General features: G+C 48.8%; 1 protein-coding gene and 1 non-coding gene across 2 annotated transcripts; one reads left to right on the top strand and one right to left on the bottom strand.

The window, feature by feature from the left end:
* Positions 1 to 5,821: 5,821 nt before the first annotated feature.
* On the bottom strand, positions 5,822 to 5,940 carry LOC138967880 (5S ribosomal RNA). The gene has a single exon (XR_011456057.1). It is a non-coding gene; the product is annotated as a 5S ribosomal RNA (ribosomal RNA).
* Positions 5,941 to 9,037: 3,097 nt separating this feature from the next.
* LOC138967300 (uncharacterized) lies at positions 9,038 to 19,880 on the top strand (the record flags this gene model as incomplete). Its single annotated transcript, XM_070339830.1, is given in 8 exon segments — positions 9,038 to 9,228; positions 9,641 to 9,724; positions 11,411 to 11,626; positions 12,566 to 12,684; positions 14,379 to 14,513; positions 15,240 to 15,312; positions 15,562 to 15,682; positions 17,810 to 19,880. Coding segments are annotated over 8 exon segments (1,187 nt in total), but the record flags the coding sequence as incomplete, so codon positions are not given.
* Positions 19,881 to 19,979: the final 99 nt, after the last annotated feature.

Raw genomic sequence — 19,979 nt, 5'->3', positions numbered from 1 at the left:
TAACCATGCGCCACCGTGGATCCCAAGCACTGTCCGAGTGCTTCCCCCTTACAGGATGTAGGTGGCGCGTCCTCTTTCTTTATGAGCTGCAGACCCTCAAAAAGCCCATAACATATCAAGAGGGGAGGCGGGAGGGAAACTCTAATAGTACTGTCTCGGTAAGTATCATATAGACAGTAGGCTTAAAAAGAAGCCTTACAGTCAATATAACACTTACCTCGACAGTACTATTCTTGCACAGAATACCAGAGTGGTGTGAGGGTGATATGTAGAGTATTAAACTCCTTAATCAAAATCACTTAAATCCAAGGATTAAGATACCCAGGCAATTTTCGAACAGTACTACCGTAAAAGAAAATATACCCAAGAAACATACCTTAGACTGACGTGACCATGCTAGCAACCACTGCTGTGTGGTGAACTCAATGTCAAAGTCCAGGCCACTCAAAGCTTGACTACCACTGAGTCTACGGCAAGTGGCTAAAGCGATGAGGAACAATTAGTCTTAAAAATCAGCAACTTGATACTGATGCCTGCCAGGGGTTCAAACTCATTGCTACGCAGGAGTTTGAGGACCAGAAAGACATCCCCCTTGGGAAATGAAACCCGAGGTTTAGACACCGCTGCATTGCTAATACCCGAAAGGACATTAGCGATGAGGGAGGACCTGATCAAGTGTTCAGTTCTGCGACCAGTAGCGGCCGCAATCGTGGAAGCGATGGCAGATCTGTATCCAAGAAGAGTCTTAGAAGAAAGACTCTTCTTTTGATACACTTCCACCAGGAAGTTGGCCAAGTCCTGTGTTGAGGGATAAAGCGGCTTTATCCCCTTGGACAAGGCGAAGGTGGCCCAAGCTCTCCAGCGTAAGTCGTAGAGCTGATTAGTTGATCGCCTCTTAGCGTTCAAGGAAAACTCTACTGAACTCTTGTGCAATCCTAGTGCAAGCAGTTTGGAGCGCACAAGAGCCATGCGGTCAAGCACAGACTCTCTGGACGTGGATGAGGGAGGCATGATCGAGGCTGGAGCAGACCTCCCCCGTCCAGATCCAGAGGTAGAGGGTCTACGTGGGTGAGACCGCGAAGATCTGGAAACCACGGAGCTGTTGGCCAGTAAGGCGCGACCAAAATCAGTCTTGGTCGTTCCTGCAGATATTTTGCCAGCACCCTCGGAATCAGAGATGTCGGGGGATAGGCGTAAGCATCGAGGAGCCTCCACAAGAGAGTGAATGCGTCCAAGTGGAACGCATTCATGTCTCGAAAGGGGCTGACGTACCTGGGAAGCCGAGCGCTGAATCGAGTTACGAACAGATCGATCAGAGGACGGTCCCACCTTGCCCACAGACGCTGTAGAACGTTGTGAGCGATGGTCCATTCTGTGGAGAGAACCTGATCGCCCCGACTGAGAATGTCGGCCAGGGCGTTCAGTTTCCCCGGAACGAACTGGACTGACATCCGGACCTGATTGGTCTGGCACCAGAGCAGAATCTCCTCCGCCAACAGGGAGAGGGACCGAGAATTGGTGCCCCCCTGGTGGCGAAGGTAAGCTAAGCATGTGGTGTTGTTGTCCCCGTTGAAAATCAGAGGGGCCAAGGACAGGCCGAATGGGAGGGCCCGAAACTCGAACACCGTGCCCTCCCAAACGAACCGGAGCAGATGTCGGTACCCCGGGGCCACCAGGATGTGGAAGTAAGCATCCTGGAGGTCCCAGACATGGCCCAATCGTTTGGCCGGATGGCCAACCGGACCGACGAAGGGGTTTCCATCTTGAACTTGCACCTGTGAAGGTACAAGTTCAAGGTGGAGAGGTCCAACACCGGCCTGAACCGGCCGTCCTTTTTGGGGACGGTGAACAGGCGGGAGCAGAACCCCAGAGAAGGCTGAGAAAGGGGGTAGACCGCCTTCTTCTCGACCAACGAGTTCACCTCGTCCTGAAGAGCCTGCCATCTGGCAGGCTCTCGAGGAGGGGGGAACGTCCAAGGTAGAGCGGACAATGGAGGTTGTGACGACAGCGGTAGAGAAAACCCCGACCACACCACCCTCAAGAAAAACTGGTTGGAGACCAGTCTGCCCCACATGCCGCGGGCCCGAAAAAAAGGGAACCGCCGGACGAAAGAGGGGCAACTTGAGGGGGCGTCAACGTAGGGCCGGGACTCACTGAAAATTCTGCTGGCGGGCAGGCGCAGGCTTGCGACCACCCCCCCTGGTGGTGCTGCTTCCCCTTACCTGTCTGAGCACCCTTCGTCTTGCTTGGGAACGCAACAGGCGCCTAAGAGGAGGAAGAAGGAGGCAGTGAAACTGGCTTCTTCTTCTTCTTCTGAGGCTGGGAGCTGGAGGTGACTGTAGCACTTCTCTTACTCCCCGCCGCCGTCGCCGAAGCAGCGAGGCCAACCATCAGAGAATCAGTGTTCCTCTGGCGTGTGGACTCCACCACAGAACGAACAGTGTCCGGATGAAAGAGGGAAGAAGGCTGAGGAAACGTGTTCCTCAGACTCTTCCTCATATCCGGAGGCACTATAGAAGTAGGCAGAAAATGATCACGGAACAGGGCCAATAAAGTGGACCAGTGTTCCAATGGCCAATTCTGCCGCAGACGTCACGCACGATCGCACGGCATGCAAAGCCCGATCCACTCGAACCGTGTCAAGGACCCGAGTGGAATCGGACTCTGCCCGATTGGGAGGGTCCAACAGTGTGGACAGCGTGCTCATCCATGTCAAGGCCTGTGATTGGGCCTCGACTGTGGAAGAAACGGTGGCCTCAAGATTGTGGAACGAAGCAGAGCTCAGTTCCACCTTCTTGACCGAAGGCACCTCCCCAACGAACACATCACCGTCAGCCCCACCCTAAACACTCGAAGTCTGGAAAGGGAGAGTTCGAGAGTCAAAGGGAAAAGGGAGGGACGAAACAGATTGGACACGAGGAAACAGTGGAGGTGCGCCTCCCGAAGGAAAGCATGGCACTGAACCCGCGTCCTCCCGAGGAACATAGGTCGCGTTTGCACGTGAATCTGTACTCCTCAGGCGATGTGCTGCCGCTTCCACCGTGGCACTTAGACTAGGGTGGAACGCGAATTGCCGGCGGCCGGATCGTTCATAAAACGAGCCGCCGGCAGACGCGGCGTGAGCCTCCCGCGCCCGGGCCGAAGCGGACTCAAAGGACGAGAGGGCGTCTCAGGGAAGGACGTCCTGAAACTGTTCAAACGTCCTTCTAGCTGTGCGAGGACGAGCCTCCTGCCTCTCGTCCTCAGACCCCGGGTCCACGTCCTGTGTGTCAACACTAGACGACAGACGCTAAAGAGAGGCATCCGTGACGTCAAGACGCCGCGTGATGTCTGTCATGTACTGTTGGAAAGTACGAAGCATAGCTTCGGAAGTTCCATCAGAAACCGGCAAGGGTAGAGTTTCAGTGTTAACCTCAGGGCGACCCTGATCCTCCTCCCTATCGTCCTCCGACTCACTCTCCTCTTCACTTCCCGACAACTCCTCAAAAGCAGGAGTGTAGGGAGCTTGAGGGGGAAGAGCCGAAAGCGATGAAGCAGGCTGTGAAGAAACGCCCACAGAAGCAAGAGGCCGCGAAGACCCCTGCCCCAAAGACGAAACGTCTCCAGCAGCCGAAGGGGGAGAAAAACAACAACCCTGCGACTGTTGGGTCAGCCCAGCCAACGAACCCCCGCCATTTATAGACTGAACAGGAACCCATCGGGTCTGATCAGAAAAGAAATGGTCCGGTCCGGTCGGGGGTGCCGATCCGGTCCGGTAGGGTGGTCCGGTCCGGTGCCGTACCATCCGGAGGTCCCGTTCAGCACCGAACCATCGTACCCACAGAAGTGTTCGGGTGGTTAGGTCCGGACGTGGACATACCGTACCATCCGGACCCGTAGGTCCGGTGGTCCGGTATGGTCCGGTTCGGTGCCAGACCATCCAGACCAACAGAGGTGGTCGGGTGGTCCCGCACCGGACCATCCGGACCCGTAGGTCCGGACCCGTAGGTCCGGTACCATCCGGAGGTCCTGTTCGGCACCGAACCATCCGTACGCACAGAAGTGTTCGGGTGGTTCGGTCCGGGCGCGTACCGTACCATCCGGACCCGTAGGTCCGGTTCGGTGCCAGACCATCCGGACCAACAGAGGTGGTCGGGTGGTCCGGACCGGTCCGGTAGGGTGGTCCGGTGTTCCGGTCCGGTGTTCCGGTCCGGTCCCGTACCATCCGGAGGTCCCGTTCGGTACCGAACCATCCGTACCCACAGAAGTGTTCGGGTGGCTCGGTCCGGACGTGAACACACCGTACCATCCGGACCCGTAAGTCCGGTATGGTCCGGTTCGGTGCCAGACCATCCGGACCAACAGAGGTGGTCGGGTGGTCCGGTCCGGACCGGACCACCGGTCCAGCACCGGACCATCCGGACCCGTAGGTCCGGTCCGGTCCCGCACCATCCGGAGGTCCCGTTCGGCACCGAACCACCCGTACCCACAGAAGTGTTCGGGTGGCTCGGTCCGGACGTGGACATACCGTACCATCCGGACCCGTAGGTCCGGTTCGGTGCCAGACCATCCGGACCAACAGAGGTGGTCGGGTGGTCCGGACCGATCCGGTAGGGTGGTCCGGTGTTCCGGTCCTGTGGTCCGGTCCCATACCATCCGGAGGTCCCGTACGGCACCGAACCATCCGTACCCACTGAAGTGTTCGGTCCGGACGTGGACCTACCGTACCATCCGGACCCGTAGGTCCGGTGGTCCGGTATGGTCCGGTTCGGTGACAGACCATCCGGACCAACAGAGGTGGTCGGGTGGTCCGGTACCGGACCATCCGAACCCGTAGATTCGGTCCGGTCCCGTACCATCCGGAGGTCCCGTTCGGTACCGAACCATCCGTACCCACAGAAGTGTTCGGGTGGCTCGGTCCGGACGTGGACATACCGTACCATCCGGACCCGTAGGTCCGGCATGGTCCGGTTCGGTGCCAGACCACCCGGACCAACAGAGGTGGTCGAGTGGTCCGGTCCCGACCGGACCACTGGTCCGGTACCGTACCCTCCGGACCCGTAGGTCCGGTGTGTTCCGGTTCGGTGCCAGACCACCCAGACCAACCGAGGTGGTCGGGTGGTCCGGTCCCGACCGAAACACTGGTCCCGTACCGTACCATCCGGACCCGTAGGTCCGGGGGGTCCGGCAAGGGCCAGAGGTACTGTCCCGCACCGGACCCTAAGGTCCGGTACGGTCCCGTACCATGGGTCCCGTCCGGACCAAACCCGGAGGTCAAGTCCAGTCGGGACCCGTGGGTCCGGTTCGATCCCGACCCGTAAGCCTGGAACGTTCCGGACCCTTGGTCCGGACCATCCGTCACCCGAACACCAGACGCTAAGGAATGGCGTGGGGTCAAGACGGTCCGGTCGGAGGTGTCGGTCTGAGCAACAGAAACAATGTTCCCGTCGCCCTGACCATTCGACAGAAGTACCACGTTCTGTCGAACACCTCCACGTCCAGTAACTAGTCGGCCGGAGCGTTTCAAGAGGGACAGCCACCAGTCACACGGACGTCAGAGGGAACCGTAGTAGCAGTGGTCGTAGGCACGAAGCCTGAAACCCCTGCCCCCACAGGACCGCCCTGAACGGGGTCAATTCGCATCCCAACCCCAGCGGGGAGGGAATTCAGAGACCCCGTCATCTCCTCCGATCTCCCCCCCCAGGAGGCCGAAACTACTGTCAAAACAGCAGCAGACGACCCAGCGAGGGAGTTCAGAGGAGGACCCGTGTCCCTCCTGGCTTCCACAGCGGTGGAAACCGAGGAGGGCACAGGAGAGGCACCGGAAAAAGAAAGATTTTAATGCCAACTGCACCCGGTGTTCCCAGGCGGTCACCCATCCAAGTACTAACCGGGCCCGACGTTGCTTAACTTCGGTGGTCGGACGAGAACCGGTGTTTTCAACGTGGTATGGCCGTTGGCTGTCAAAACCTGAGTCTCTCCAGTAGCCCCTAGATCGGATTCACCAACCCCCAAAGAGGGTTGGGAATCGACCTGCCCCCGGATTCGAGCCAGGGGGGAGAAGGAAACCTTCCCCCCAGGCTTGAAACCGGGAGGAGCTGAAGCCTGAGACTGAGGGCCGGACAACGGCGTCGAAGGGGGGGAAGCCTGTTCCACTGAAGGAGAAGGAGAAAGAAGCTTTTTCTTTCCCCTCGACCTTCCCCGAACCTTCGACGGCGCAGCCCCGCCCGAAGTCCCAGGCTCAAGCCCAGCCTGTTTGAGCAAGCTCGCATTGAGCTTGCTCAAACAGGCTTTCTCCGCCCTCCCTCGCCGCAAACGCAAAGCGTTTGGGGAGGGAGAGTCGGAGCGCCGAAAGATCCCCTTCTCCGTGCGTAAAACATGACGCTGGGCGCCCGGAGAAGGGTTGCCCCCGGCAGACTCTGGTTCCGTAGAACCAGAGCCCAAAACAGGACGAGACATCCTACCTCGCCCTGTACGTACCCTTAAAGACCGAGAATTAACAAAATTCAAAGAAAATTTAGGTCAATACTCAAGTGAATGCGGCGAAACGAGAAGCAGACGACCGGTCACCACGAAGTAGGACGGGAGGCACGCCGAGTCCGCCACACAAAAACGGAGGCACAAGTTGAAGGAAACACAACGTAGCCTCAAGCCAGAAGTGGAATAACACACAATAATCCAACAGGTGATAGTCCACACAGAAAAGGAGCCTCTTAGTCCAAAATAATCCGGGAGCGTAGCAGAAACACAGCCGGTCTGACACGCGCGAAAAAAGAAAGAGGACGCGCCACCTACATCCTGTAAGGGGGAAGCACTCGGACAGTGCTTGGGATCCACGGTGGCGCATGGTTATGGGAGATAATTGTACCCACTCAGCGTTTTGTCCAATTTTTTCGGCCTATAATAGATAATGTGCAAGAATAGTACTGTCGAGGTAAGTGTTATATTGACAACGATGTTTGGTGGTTTGTTGACAGACCAGCGTTTTTGTCGGTCCTCGGGGGGCATATCGACTTTTGTTTATATGAAACAAAAGACGATATGCTCCCCCTCGGACCGACAAAAAGGCTTGTCTGTCAACAACCCATCAAACATCTTATAATGTCTCGATGAAGAGTCGAGAGCTAGAAATTAATTTATTTTTGTTTTTTAAGAACTTACTAAGTCTGACAATCATCGCTCCATTTGCCTCTTTCTGATGTTGACAACGCGTGTCATGCAAGCTTTTCTTTCACATTCTGTTGATAACTACAGTTATTTATCTGGCCCTTTCCTGGGTTTGTTCGTACCTTACTAACCGGACGCAGACCGTTTGTGTCAACGGCATCAAATCTCAACCTTCAGCTCTCCAGTACGGTGTCCCGCAAGGGTCCGTGCTTGGCCCCATACTTTTCGTTCTATATGCCTCCCCTGTGTCCGATGTTATCAGTCGCCATGCGTTGTCGCACGAGAGTTTCGCTGATGATACACAGCTTCATCAGTCTGCCCCTCTTGCTGAAGTTGACGTTCTGGTATCTCGGACACAGGATTGCATTGCGGACCTCAGTGATTGGATGTCTTTAAACAAACTCCAGTTAAATAGTGACAAAACCGAAGTTATGCTGGCCTGTCCCAAGAAATTTCTCAATCACCCTTCTCTTCCTGCCTCTCTCACTGTCAACGAACTACCTATCTCTTTCTCTCCGTCTGTCCGCAGCCTTGGCGTCACTCTCGATCCAACTCTCTCTTTCCAAAAACACATCTCTAACATCTGCAAGTCCGCCTATCTAGAGCTGCGCAAGATTAGTTCAGTCCGTCACTACCTCACCACCGATGCAACCAAAACGTTAGTGTGTTCTTTAGTCCTCTCAAAGATAGATTATTGCAATTCTCTTCTGGCCGGTCTCCCCAAGTACCTTTTAGATAGACTTCAAAGGATCCAAAATAACGCTGCCCGCCTGGTCTTCAAATCTTCCAAGTATGAACACGCCACACCCCTTCTTCACTCTCTACACTGGCTGCCTATCACTAAAAGGATCGAATACAAACTCTCCTCTCTTTCTTTTGCCGTCGTTTCTGGTTCTGCCCCAGAATACTTCTCAGAACTCCTCAATCTCTACACCCCCTCTCGTCAGCTTCGCTCCGCCGCCGACACTCGACTCTTCCAACTCCCCACAGTGCAAACAAAGACATGTGGCGAGAGGTCCTTCGCCTATCAAGCCCCTGTGACCTGGAATAGATTACCTCTGCCTCTCAGACACACAGATTCTCTCACTACATTCAAGACAAATCTCAAAACACACCTCTTTCAGCGCAAGTGATTTTCCCTCCAGCATCTCCCCACCCACCCCATCCCGCCCCACCTCACCCCCTACCTAGTGCCTAAAATAACGTGTATATATATTTTCTGCGCTTTGTGTCAGCACTGTTTGTGTGTGTGTTAATAGTATTGTTGACACGTTTTTATACAGTAGCCTTATGTGGTTCTTGTGCCTAGGCTGTGTATTGGATTGTCATTGTATGCCTGCATCATTAGTTGTCAGTAATTATTACATGTGCTGATTGTTCTCTTTGCCTGCGCGCGTATAGTATGTTGGTTATGATTGGTCATAGTATGTTTGTTTATGTTTGGTCGTTATCTTTGCCTGTGCGTGTATTGTATGTTTGGTCGTTTTCTTTGCCTGTGCATGTATAGTTTGTTGGTTATGTTTGGTCGGTTTCTTTGCCTGTGCGTGTATAGTATGCTTGGTCGATGTATGTATTGTAAAGCGCTAAGAGTAGACATTTTTCTAGAATAGCGCTATAAAAGTTTGCATTATTATTATTATTAGTAATGCAGTTCAACTTGCCTCCCTTTTCCAGAGAACACGTACTCTGCAACATCTTCATCTCTCAGTTGGTGACTAGAAATGCACAGAAAGAGAGCAATGAACCTGAGAGAAACTGCAAAATCCATTATGTTGCAGACAACTTCTTTCTGGGTCTTGTGAACTGCAGTGAAACGTCTCACCCATGTTGTTGACTTACCTATCATCCTGGCCTTCTGTTCCCACAATGCAGAAATTCCTTTATTTTGCAGACAGCTGCTCTGTCGGCCTTGTGAACTGCAGTGTTACACCTGAGCTATGCGAGAAGCATCATGTTAGAGGTTTCCCGACTGTGCTGGCCTTTCGCTCCCACAATGCAGCTGGACTACGGTGCTCCCGGGGACGCCCGCTGGACGATAGCAGTCAGCGCTCGATCAGACAGGACTACCATGGTGTTATCACGGTAGTGTGTGTGTGTGTGAGCGCGTGTGTTTGTGTGTGTGTGTTATCGCAGTAAGTGTATGCATGTAGAACTTACTGTGTGTGTGTGTGTGTGTGTGTGTGTGTGTGTGTGTGTGTGTGTGTGTGTGTGTGTGTGTGTGTGTGTGTGTGTTAATGTGTGTGGGTTAGTGTTTGTGTGCATGTGTTTATGTGTGTGTGCATGAGTGTGTGTAATCGTGTGTGTGTGTGATTGTGTGTGTGGTAGTGTGATCGTATGTACATGCTTGTATGTGTCTGCGTGTGTGTGTGCGTGCATGCATGTGGCTATCCTTGTGTGCTTAGTGGTACAAATACACCAGCACTTATTTTAGTTTCAACTCATTAACGCAGAAGAAGAGTGTAATTGTGGAGGAATGTTGTGTGTTTATGTACAGGTGCCAGCTATCATGAAATGGATCAAACGTGTTTCTAGCCATGCTGTCACGCCTTTGTACTTCAGTCAACCAAGCTGGACTGAGGTAGGGTGGACAGAGAGAGTTATATGAATATGTGGCATTCTTTGTGTGGTTGATGTCAATGCAGACACCATGCAAATAGTAAATTATGCGGAGAGAACCGTCTAACAACTTCTAAAACACAACTACTATCTGACATGGATGAAACTAGCCCGTCAATTGATGGATTTCCGTCAATTGAAAAAATAATGTGATGGAAATTCCGTTAATCCAAAATTTTGACCACAAACATAGAAGGAAATCGGTTTACTTGCGGCGATGTGTGAACTGCTGAGGCGATATGGTTTCAGCTTTCTGTTTGACCGGAAGCACTCTTTTGTAAAAGAATACAGCCCCCGTCTTGTGGTTGAAAACTACACAAGAGTCTGACTTTCAGGTCACTTCATTTCTCTGACAGCGAATAAAAGGCTCTATTCCCCCCAAAGAGGCATATGGCTGCCTAAATGCTGGGGGTTAAAACGGTCATACACGTAAAAACCCACTCTTGCAAGGGAGTTTCAGCCCATGAACGCAGAAGTACAGTGGAGTCCGGGTACAACGAATCTCAAGGGAGATACATTTTAGTTCGTTATATCAGTAATTCGCTGTAGAGTTTTCAACCCTAAATGGCCTTAAGACAAGTTTTCCCACTCACCTTCAAATGATCGTCCCATCGATCTTTTCTTGGAGAGTACAATCTCTGCATGTTTTCAACAGCTTCATAATATAATCCATAGAGGCATAGTTCAAATGTTCACTTTACACAATTTTAGAAGTAAAATTTAAAAAGTCTGTAAAAGCATGTACATGTACATTCTGATCAATCTCCGATTTTATGGTGTCCACCAGTTCTGGTGCATGTACTACCCTGGCCAAGTTTCCTCAAGACATCAAAGAGACCGCCACATAAGTTAAACTCCCCATAGGTTAAACTCCGTCACTGACCCGGGTGCAGGAAGTGTTTCCTCTCTCATATGAAAGGGGAACCACCTCTCATAGCTAAAACTGGGTCAATGACCCCTGGGAAGAAGGTCAGAGTCTATAAACAAGGCCACCCAGCTATCACAATGGACCTGCCTTTGATCTCGCCTCACACCAGATCGTTGTAGCCTTGTGACTTTTTAGAGCACAGTCATAGCTTAGCAGCTGATTGGAATAGTGAAAACACAGCGGCGGTGGCTGTTCCGTGCACCTCCCGCTGTTTGTTCAGAGTTCGCTCATCACGCGATGTGCACTTGTGTTTGTGTATTTTTGTGTATTTTTGTCTTTGGAGACAATTATTGACATCAGTTCATTGTAGCCTTGTGACTTTTAGAGACAAAACGGCTCTGGGGCGATGAAAACGTGTTTGTTATAAGAGGGGTTCGTTATGCAAATGAGTTCAAAAGGTTCGTTGTAGCCGGAAAGTAACAAGTAAGAAATAGAAGGCTGTCTGCCAGGAAATCAATGGCAGTTCGTTAAAAGCGGGATTTCGTTATACCCAGGTTCGTTATAGCTGGACTCCACTGTACATCTGTTTTTAGATTTTTGCTCATCTTGCCTGACTGCAACCCTCTTGTTTGTAAAGTTCTTTCATGTCCGTTATTCATCATGCCATCTTCGTCAATTTGTGACGTACTAGTAAATGTAACGGTTTGTTTTGTCAATAATGAAACATTTCAATAACCCACAATTCTTGTTTTTTGTTCCTGACTTGTGGTAATGTTTCAGCGTCAGTCAGTGCAGCTGGTTGCGACGGTCGTACCAAGGGACTCCAACTTTCTGCCGCTGCCCCCTAACAAGGACAAGGGCTTCTTCTACTCTACCCGCTGTTTTCGCCTTGCCTGTGAACGTCTCTTTGGACTGGCGAGCTGTTACACTGCCCACAGCCCTGACGTTCCTGCATCGCAGTTTGACAACAGTAGCACTGACTTTGTCATCACCCAGGTAGCTCACAATTATTTGATTGTTTTCTTGCTTTCTCCACCTGTTTTATGCAAACAGTTCACAATTATTTGATTTATTTCCTTTTTTTTCCCCCCTTGTTTTCCCCATCTATTTTGTGCAAATAGCTCACAATCGTTTGATTGTTCTCTTGTTTTTGCCATCTCCTTTGTGCAAATAGCTCACAATTATTTGATTTATTTCCTTGTTTTCCCCATCTATTTTGTGCAAATAGCTCACAATTGTTTGATTGTTTTTGCCATCTCCTTTGTGCTAATATTTCACAATTACTTGATTCTTTTCTTGCTTTCTTTATCTTACTTGTGCAACTAGCTCACAATCGTTGCATTGTTTTCTGAAACTAGTTTGTGCAAATAGCTCACAGTTATTGGATTGTTTTCTTGTTTTCTCCATCAACATTACTCGGCCAGAATGGATACACCTCACACATACTTTAAACCATGGTAACATTATGTTGTTTTTCCTGTTGTTTATTATGTTCTTTTTTTTTTATGGTTCAACTGTTTACTCAGATTAGGATTTCTCACTCAGCTTGTTTGTTTGACTTGGGGCGGGGAAATAGCTTAGTCGGTAGTGTCGCTGGCTTTGAAACCAGTTGTTGCTATGGCCGTGGGTTCGATTCCCACGTTAGGCGAGGGGTTTATTTCTCAGAGTCAACTTTGCGCAGACTTTCCTTGGTATCCGAACACCCCTGTGTTCAGCAAGCATGCGTACAATAAAGATCCCAAGTGCACAGCGAAAGTCTCAGGGCTTGAAAACATGAACACACACATGCCGGAAAAAAAAAATGTGTAGCGCTGTACTGTATGGCAGCTCGCTTTTCCCAGTGATAAAGCAGCCATGAATTTCCATGAGGGTAATCTTCCAGAACTATATGAAATCTAATCTGTATTTTATCTAATCCTTAATCCTTATTTTCAGGTGGTGTTTCGACGTCGTGATGGAATTGAGGTGACCATAATGCGTCTGGGACAGTCACTGGCTGCTCTGTTGGAGGAAGAAACAGACGGTACTCTCCACTTGTTTCACCAGCATCACAGGTAAGTGTATGTGCCAGAAAACTTTAGTGTTCGGTGATCACAGCTGGTTGCAGAGGTTGGTAAAAGAAAGCTTTGATCTGAAAATGGTGCCAGATAGTCAAGTGGAATGCCTTAAATGGCATAGAAAGTTTTAATGAAATGACACGGGAATTGATGCTTTAGTTGGGGTGCAGAATTTGTCGCAATAATTTGTTTTTCTAAGTTTACTATGTATTCTCTTTATTTTTTTCACTAAGACTCAAGTTTGATAATGATACAGACATGCACACAAAAAACATAGTATACATTTTTGTCTTCCTTTTTTGAGTCACTTGAGAAAAAGTGACTCTATGTAATCGGTCAGTGTTAGTCTGTCCGGCCGGCCGGCCGTCCGGCCGACCGGCCGGCCGTCCGTAGACACCACCTTAACGTTGGACTTTTCTCGGAAACTATCAAAGCGATCGGGCTCATATTTTGTTTAGTCGTGACCTCCAATGACCTCTACACTTTAACGATGGTTTCGTTGACCTTTGACCTTTTTCAAGGTCACAGGTCAGCGTCAAAGGAAAAATTAGACATTTTATATCTTTGACAAACTTTTCTCGGAAACTATCAAAGCGATCGGGCTCATATTTTGTTTAGTCGTGACCTCCAATGACCTCTACACTTTAACGATGGTTTCGTTGACCTTTGACCTTTTTCAAGGTCACAGGTCAGCGTCAAAGGAAAAATTAGACATTTTATATCTTTGACAAAGTTCATCGGATGTGATTGAAACTTTGTAGGATTATTCTTTACATCAAAGTATTTACATCTGTAGCCTTTTACGAACGTTATCAGAAAAACAAGGGAGATAACTAGCCTTTTCTGTTCGGCAACACACAACTTAACGTTGGGCTTTTCTTGGAAACTATAAAAGTGACCGGGCTCAAATTTTATGTGAACGTGACTCATTGTGTTGTGAATAGCAATTTCTTCCTGTCCATCTGATGCCTCATATAATATTCAGAACTGCGAAAGTGACTCGATCGAGCGTTTGCTCTTCTTGTTAAAAATAATTGTTAGTGTTCAAATCCATGTCGCAACCTTTGGTTTCCATGTTACGAAGTTGTCGCACTTTAAAACCCTTGAGATCTTGAGCACAAAGACAAAAAGTTTTCAAACTTCTCTTAGACAGTAAAGATTCCGCTACAAACGGTTTGCAAAGTGTGTTGTGTCGAGATATCCTACAAATCTTGATACAGTGGTAATCTTGAAAGTCACAAATAATGTATTGTCATTGCTTTTGAGGCTCTTTTTTGAATCGGTGTCTGACGGGCGCAGTGGCATGGTGGTAAGATGTCGGCCTCCTAATCGGGAGGTCGTGAGTTCGAATCCCGGTCGTGCCGCCTGGTGGGTTAAGAGTGGAGATTTTTCCGATCTCCCAGGTCAACTTATGTGCAGACCTGCTAGTGACTTAACCCCCTTCGTGTGTACACGCAAGCACAAGACCAAGTGCGCACGGAAAAGATCATGTAATCCATGTCGGAGTTCGGTGGGTTATGGAAACACGAAAATACCCAGCATGCCCACTCAACGAAAGCGGAGTGAAGCTGACTATGTTCTCAGAGTATTGTTTGGGGAACCCAAATGGGCAAACAAGCTCACACGTAACCAGAAAATTCTGGAACGCTGAAGAAGAAGAAGAATCAGTGTCTGTACTTGTGTGTTGACAGCTATGGCCTGCAGCAGAAACAGAGGTGTGAAGAGGATCATGGTCAGTGCACACAGTTCCTGGAGAAGTTCACTCGTGATCACCTGCGTCTCCCAGTCACGCCTCTCACTTCTGACATTCTGCACTCCCACAATGAGTAAGCCCGAGTCAATTATCTCATTTTTACGTCTCATTGTGAGATTTCCCAAATTTTGTGTTTGTGCCATTCATGGCCGGGTTAGGTCCCAATTAGTTTTGTCCCACATCATTCACCTTCCCATAGCGACCACCTGTCTGTAACGACCACTTTTGATCAGTCCCTTGGGTGGTCGTTATGGACAGGTTTGACTGTATTTGGTTGTATCTCAGTGGGAGTGGTTTCCCCTTTGCACTTTGGTGCATCAAAGGGCAGGTAGGTATTTGGTTGTATCTTCGTGGAGCTGCTACAGTGGTACCTCCCCAAGCAATCCCTCAATTGTACGACCCATTTTTCTGCGATAGATTATTTTTCATTCTATTTCTTAGTATTTCCAACCTCTATTTTACATCCCCATTTCTGTTATGACATACGACCGACCGTCTGTAACTACTTTCCCCAATTTATCACGATATTGGTTCACCTAAGTTCATCTCAAGCCGATTCAGTATTTAAAAACGTGCTAAAATTCTCTCTGTCTAAAACACCATGTTTACTGTGAATACAGTGGAACCCCTTTTCAAGACCTTCAAAAATCGGTGAAAATCTGGTCTTATAAAGGAGGGAGTCTCAAATTAGGTGTAAATTAACAGATTTTACAAACAGAACATCTGTGGAAACAGGGGATTAAAAGGGAGGAAGTCTTAAATTGGGGGTTCGACTGTATGAAATTGCTTTTTGTTGCAGTTTTCTGTTTGGAAACAACATGCCTGTATTGCTGGCTTTTGTGGACCATGACACAAGTGAAGACTTTCTGAAGGTTTGTGAGCACTGTACATGTATACATGTAAGAATGGAGGGAAGGTGTTGATTTTGCTATGTGTGTGTATACCTGAGTGTGTGTGTGAGTAAGTGTGTGTGTGAGTAAGTGTGTGCGTGTGTGTGTGCGTACGACCGTGTGTGTGTGTGTTTTCTCATAAAGTGATAACTTTTTGCGGCATGCACTCTCACTTTTCAAGAAGTACAGTACCAGTTTATAAAACACCCAGGTTATCTTGATGTGCCACAGGTAGTGCAGAACGTAGCCTACAGCCTGTACCAGAAGGTGGTGGTAGCCAGTCTGGACGTCAACATGTACGCTGCTTGGGCCGGCCAATTTGTTCCTCGCAACTACAACAAGCTGCGCGCAGGTATTATATTTAACTTCTGAATGTTAAGGCTGTGCATATGTTTTGTATTTATCTTCTGAATGTTAAGGCTGTGCATATGTTTTGTATACTGACGTCCAAAAGAAACGCGAAAAAACAGTGTCTAGTGTCATTTATTGCCTAATAAAATAATCGTACACAAATTCAAATTTCATTATTAATGTCCAATTTTTGGTAGAGTAGAACACTGACTTATGGTCCATAACACAGTAACGTTGCGGAGACGATGCGTTATTAGCGCTTAACAGAACAGTCAATAGCGTGTGTGGCCCCCATTAGCATCGATGACGGCCTGGCATCGGCGGTGCATTGAGCGGACCAACGTGTTGCTGGCTTGCCTGGGAATGTTGGTCCAGGCCTGCCGGACGGCCCGATCAAGATCAGCGACAGTTGTGGGCCTTGGGACCACCCTGTTGAGCTGTGTCTGGAGCAAGTCCCAAAATTGCTCAATAGGGTTCATGTCAGGAGATAACGCTGGCCAAGGCATCACCTGGATGCCTGAGCGGTGCAGGAGATCCTGAGTGGCCCTGGCGGTGTGGGGGCGCGCGTTGTCGTGCTGGAAAACCCAGTTTCCATGGGCTTGAAAAAAGGGCAGCACATGAGGGTGCAGCTCCTGGTCCATATAGCGCTACGCTGTTACGCCGTTGCCGGGTCCAGGACCCAGGCCTTGGAAGATGACGGGACCTAGCACCTGGTTGTGGCCGATGGCGCCCCACAACATGAGCCTGGGCCCACCCCAGGCGTTGTTCTCCACGACACAGTTGTCAGCATAGCAGTAACCACTTCTTCTCCATACCCGAACACGCCCGTCGGCATGGTCAATGCAGAAACGGCTTTCATCGCTGAAAAGCACGTTCTGCCAGTGAACATTGTTCCAATTGAGGTGGCCTTGCGCCCAATGCAGGCGTGCCTGTCTATGGCGCACGGTGAGGACGGGTCCCCTGGCTGGACGGCAGTTCCTCAGCCCCCTGAAGCGCAGTCGCCGGCTGGCCGTTTGCCTAGAAATGGGTGCCTGGTGTGTCCCTATAACAGTTCTGGCTGTTTCTGCAGCTGTTCTGAAGGGATGTGCAACATGGCTGCGGAAAATGTGCCGATCTTGCCTTGGCGTCGTCACTCGGGGTCTGCCGCTTCGCTCGGCATCAGCAGTAGAGCCAGTTATCACAAACCGCTGCAGGAGACGATAAATGGTGGATATGTGACATTGGAAAGTCGCAGCCACGGCTTCCGGCGTGTCCCCAGCCTCCAGACGTCCAATGGCTCTCTCGCGTTCAGCAGAAGTGAGTCTTGGCATGGTGACAGCGTCGAATTAGGGACTGATGAAACCTGTAACTTTGTGCCATTTTTATCCTCTAGTGACAGTGAACACCACTCACTGATCAGCTTTTGTGCTTTTCTTGCACGTGCAGCTGAACTGCACAAGAAAAATGTCTCAGCTAACTCGGGCTTTACGTGGATTGCAAGTGCGCTGATGCGGTAAAATTCACAATACACCTTCCTCAGACATCGGTCTTGATATACTGGCTGCCAAAAATAACGCTACTTTTGTTAATCCAGAAAAAAATTATTTGTAAGATAGATAATATTGTTCGCGTTTCTTTTGGACGTCAGTATATTTATCTTCTCAAGAATTCCAAAAGCAGATTGACTGCTGACTTTCCAAAATTCAGAATCAAACAACAAGAATGGCGGGTTATTGGAACGTTTGATTATTAACAAAACAAATTGTTACATTTACTGTACTGCGACCCAGTGGTCTTTTTAGTAGACAGACAAACACTTATGATACAAATAATGAACTTTTTCTCAAAATCGTCGATGAAACTCGCTAACGAGATGCTGGCGAGGTAAAAGACCACTGGCTCAACGTACTGTAAATGTAACATTTATGTATTAGAGGGAAGGAATCACTCAGGGCAACAGGGAACGAGAGCTTTGCAGAAACAGACTTCAAGCTTTTTATGCTGTAGGGAACAAGAACAAGACTAAAATACTTCTTTGAACTTGGGGGCAAGAAATCTAAAGTGGGATTTGGGTTCCGGGGGTCAGCATGTAAGTCTTCAGCAGCCAGATTTAAAACCAGCCTTCTGTGGTGTGTGTTTGTGGGTGTAGAGTCTGTTGACAGGGACGAACTGAGCACGTACCCAAGGCTGTGTCTGTTCTACTGGACCGACCACAGCAGAGCAGCATTTTACCCACCAGTGACCTTGGCCCACACAGCTCTTGCCGACCAGACAGGTGTGTCTTCCATTGGACAGCCCAGCCGCTCTGACCTACTGTCTGAACACTTGCTGGTACAATTTGTTCGCGACTTTCTTGAAGATCCAGCTGGGAAACTTATGGAAACTGAACAGTTTTAAACTGAGACGAGGATTTAGAACCTTGTTGAGCTGGAGCCAGATGTCTTAATACTTTGTTTTCACTGTCTTGGTAACATACTGAGGAAAAGGCCATTTTGAATAACTATGCATGGTTCGACCAGACCACAATACAGCAAAGCGACCAGAGCGACATGCTGTTGACAGGCTAGACCACAGTTGGACGCTGACTTTTGTCCATTAACTTTACGATTGCATATGTCTGTTGGACTTCATTTGAGATTGATTTTGCTTGCCCTGCGACTTAAAATATTGTATAATGTTTCTTTGGAGCACCATGCAGTTTGTGAGAGAGAGAGAGAGAGAGAGAGAGAGAGAGAGAGAGAGAGAGAGAGAGAGAGAGAGAGAGAGAGAGAGAGAGAGAGAGAGAGAGAGAGAGAGAGAGAGAGAGAGAGAGAGAGAGAGAGAGAGAGAGAGAGAGAGAGAGAGAGAGAGAGAGCACGATGCAGTTTGTGTTGTATTCAAGTAATATCTTACTTACAAGATACAGGTACAGTTATAATCCTGATTATGGACCAGATGTATGCATTTCATTTGGGTATGTGATTGTGTAAGTATGTTGATGTATCATTAACGTTTTTTTGTCATTGAACTGATCTTCCACTGATTGGAAACATTTATATCAATCTGTATTTTACTGACAGCTCGAGTGTGATATTGTATCTTTAATCATGTGATATTTGTGCATATAATTATGTGTGTATGGGTGTCTACTCTTTCATTCAGTGTGGTACAGTGGAACCTCCTTTTAAGACCCCCCGAATTAAGACTCCCTCCCTTTTAATACCCTGTTTTCTCAGACTATATCTGGTCACAACCTCTGTATATGTACCTCCATTTTAAGACTCTCTCCTTTTCAAAATATGATGTAACAGGGCAAAATGGCTCAGTGGATAAGACGCCAACCTCCTATGCAGAAGGTTGAGTGTTCAAATCCCAGCCGCGTGGAGATTTTTCTGATCTCTCAGGTTAACTTATGTCCAGACCTGCTAGCGCCGTCGTGTGTACAGTACACGGGGGCCCGGTAGCTCAGATGGTAGAGCACTGGACTTGTGATCGGAAGGTCGCAGGTTCGAATTCGGGCCGGGACGGACACGGGTCAACTTTATGTGCAGACCCAGAGACGGAAGCCATGTCCCACCCCCGTGTCATCACAATGGCACGTAAAAGACCTTGGTCATTCTGCCATAAGTGCAGGTGGCTGAATACACCTAAACACGCAGACACCTGGGTAGCGCGACTCCGTTGCTGCTAGCTTTCCACTGGGAGGAAGCGACCCGAATTTCCCAGCGACAGGACAATAAAGTAATGAAAATGAAATGAAAATGAAAATGAAAGAAGACTAAGTATGCACCGAAAAGATCCTGTAATCCATGTCAGAGTTTGGTGGGTTATTGAAACACGAAAAGTACCAAACATGCATCCTCAAAAATCGGCGTATGGCTGCCTAAATGGCGGGGTAAAACGGTCATTAGCGTAAAAACCCACTCGTGCAAAATACATGTGTACATGAGAGTTTCCGCCCACGAACGCAAAAGAAGAAGAAGAAAGACCTGATTTTATCAGATTGTTCAAGGTCTTGAAAGGGGGTTCCACTGTACAAGCATCACAGGTCAACAAAGACCAGAGTAATGTTGAAGAGAACTACATGTATTATATCTTATTTGCGTTTTTGACCAAAATATGACATTTTACACAGATCGAGACGGTCGTTGTTCTCTGAGACCGCGATGATGAGGATAGCACGCTTTTCTATATCTCTATTCTTTTTAACCCAAACATATCATATTCTATATGTTTTTGAAATCGGGAACGGACAAGGAATACGATGAAATTGTTTTTAAATCGATTTCGGAAATTTAATTTTAATCATAATTTTTATATTTTTAATTTTCAGAGCTTGT

The sequence above is a fragment of the Littorina saxatilis genome, linkage group LG5 (assembly GCF_037325665.1).
Source record: "Littorina saxatilis isolate snail1 linkage group LG5, US_GU_Lsax_2.0, whole genome shotgun sequence".
NCBI lineage: Eukaryota > Metazoa > Mollusca > Gastropoda > Littorinimorpha > Littorinidae > Littorina > Littorina saxatilis.
Note: the sequence above shows the minus strand (reverse complement) of the source record. Positions and strands in the feature narration are given on the sequence as shown.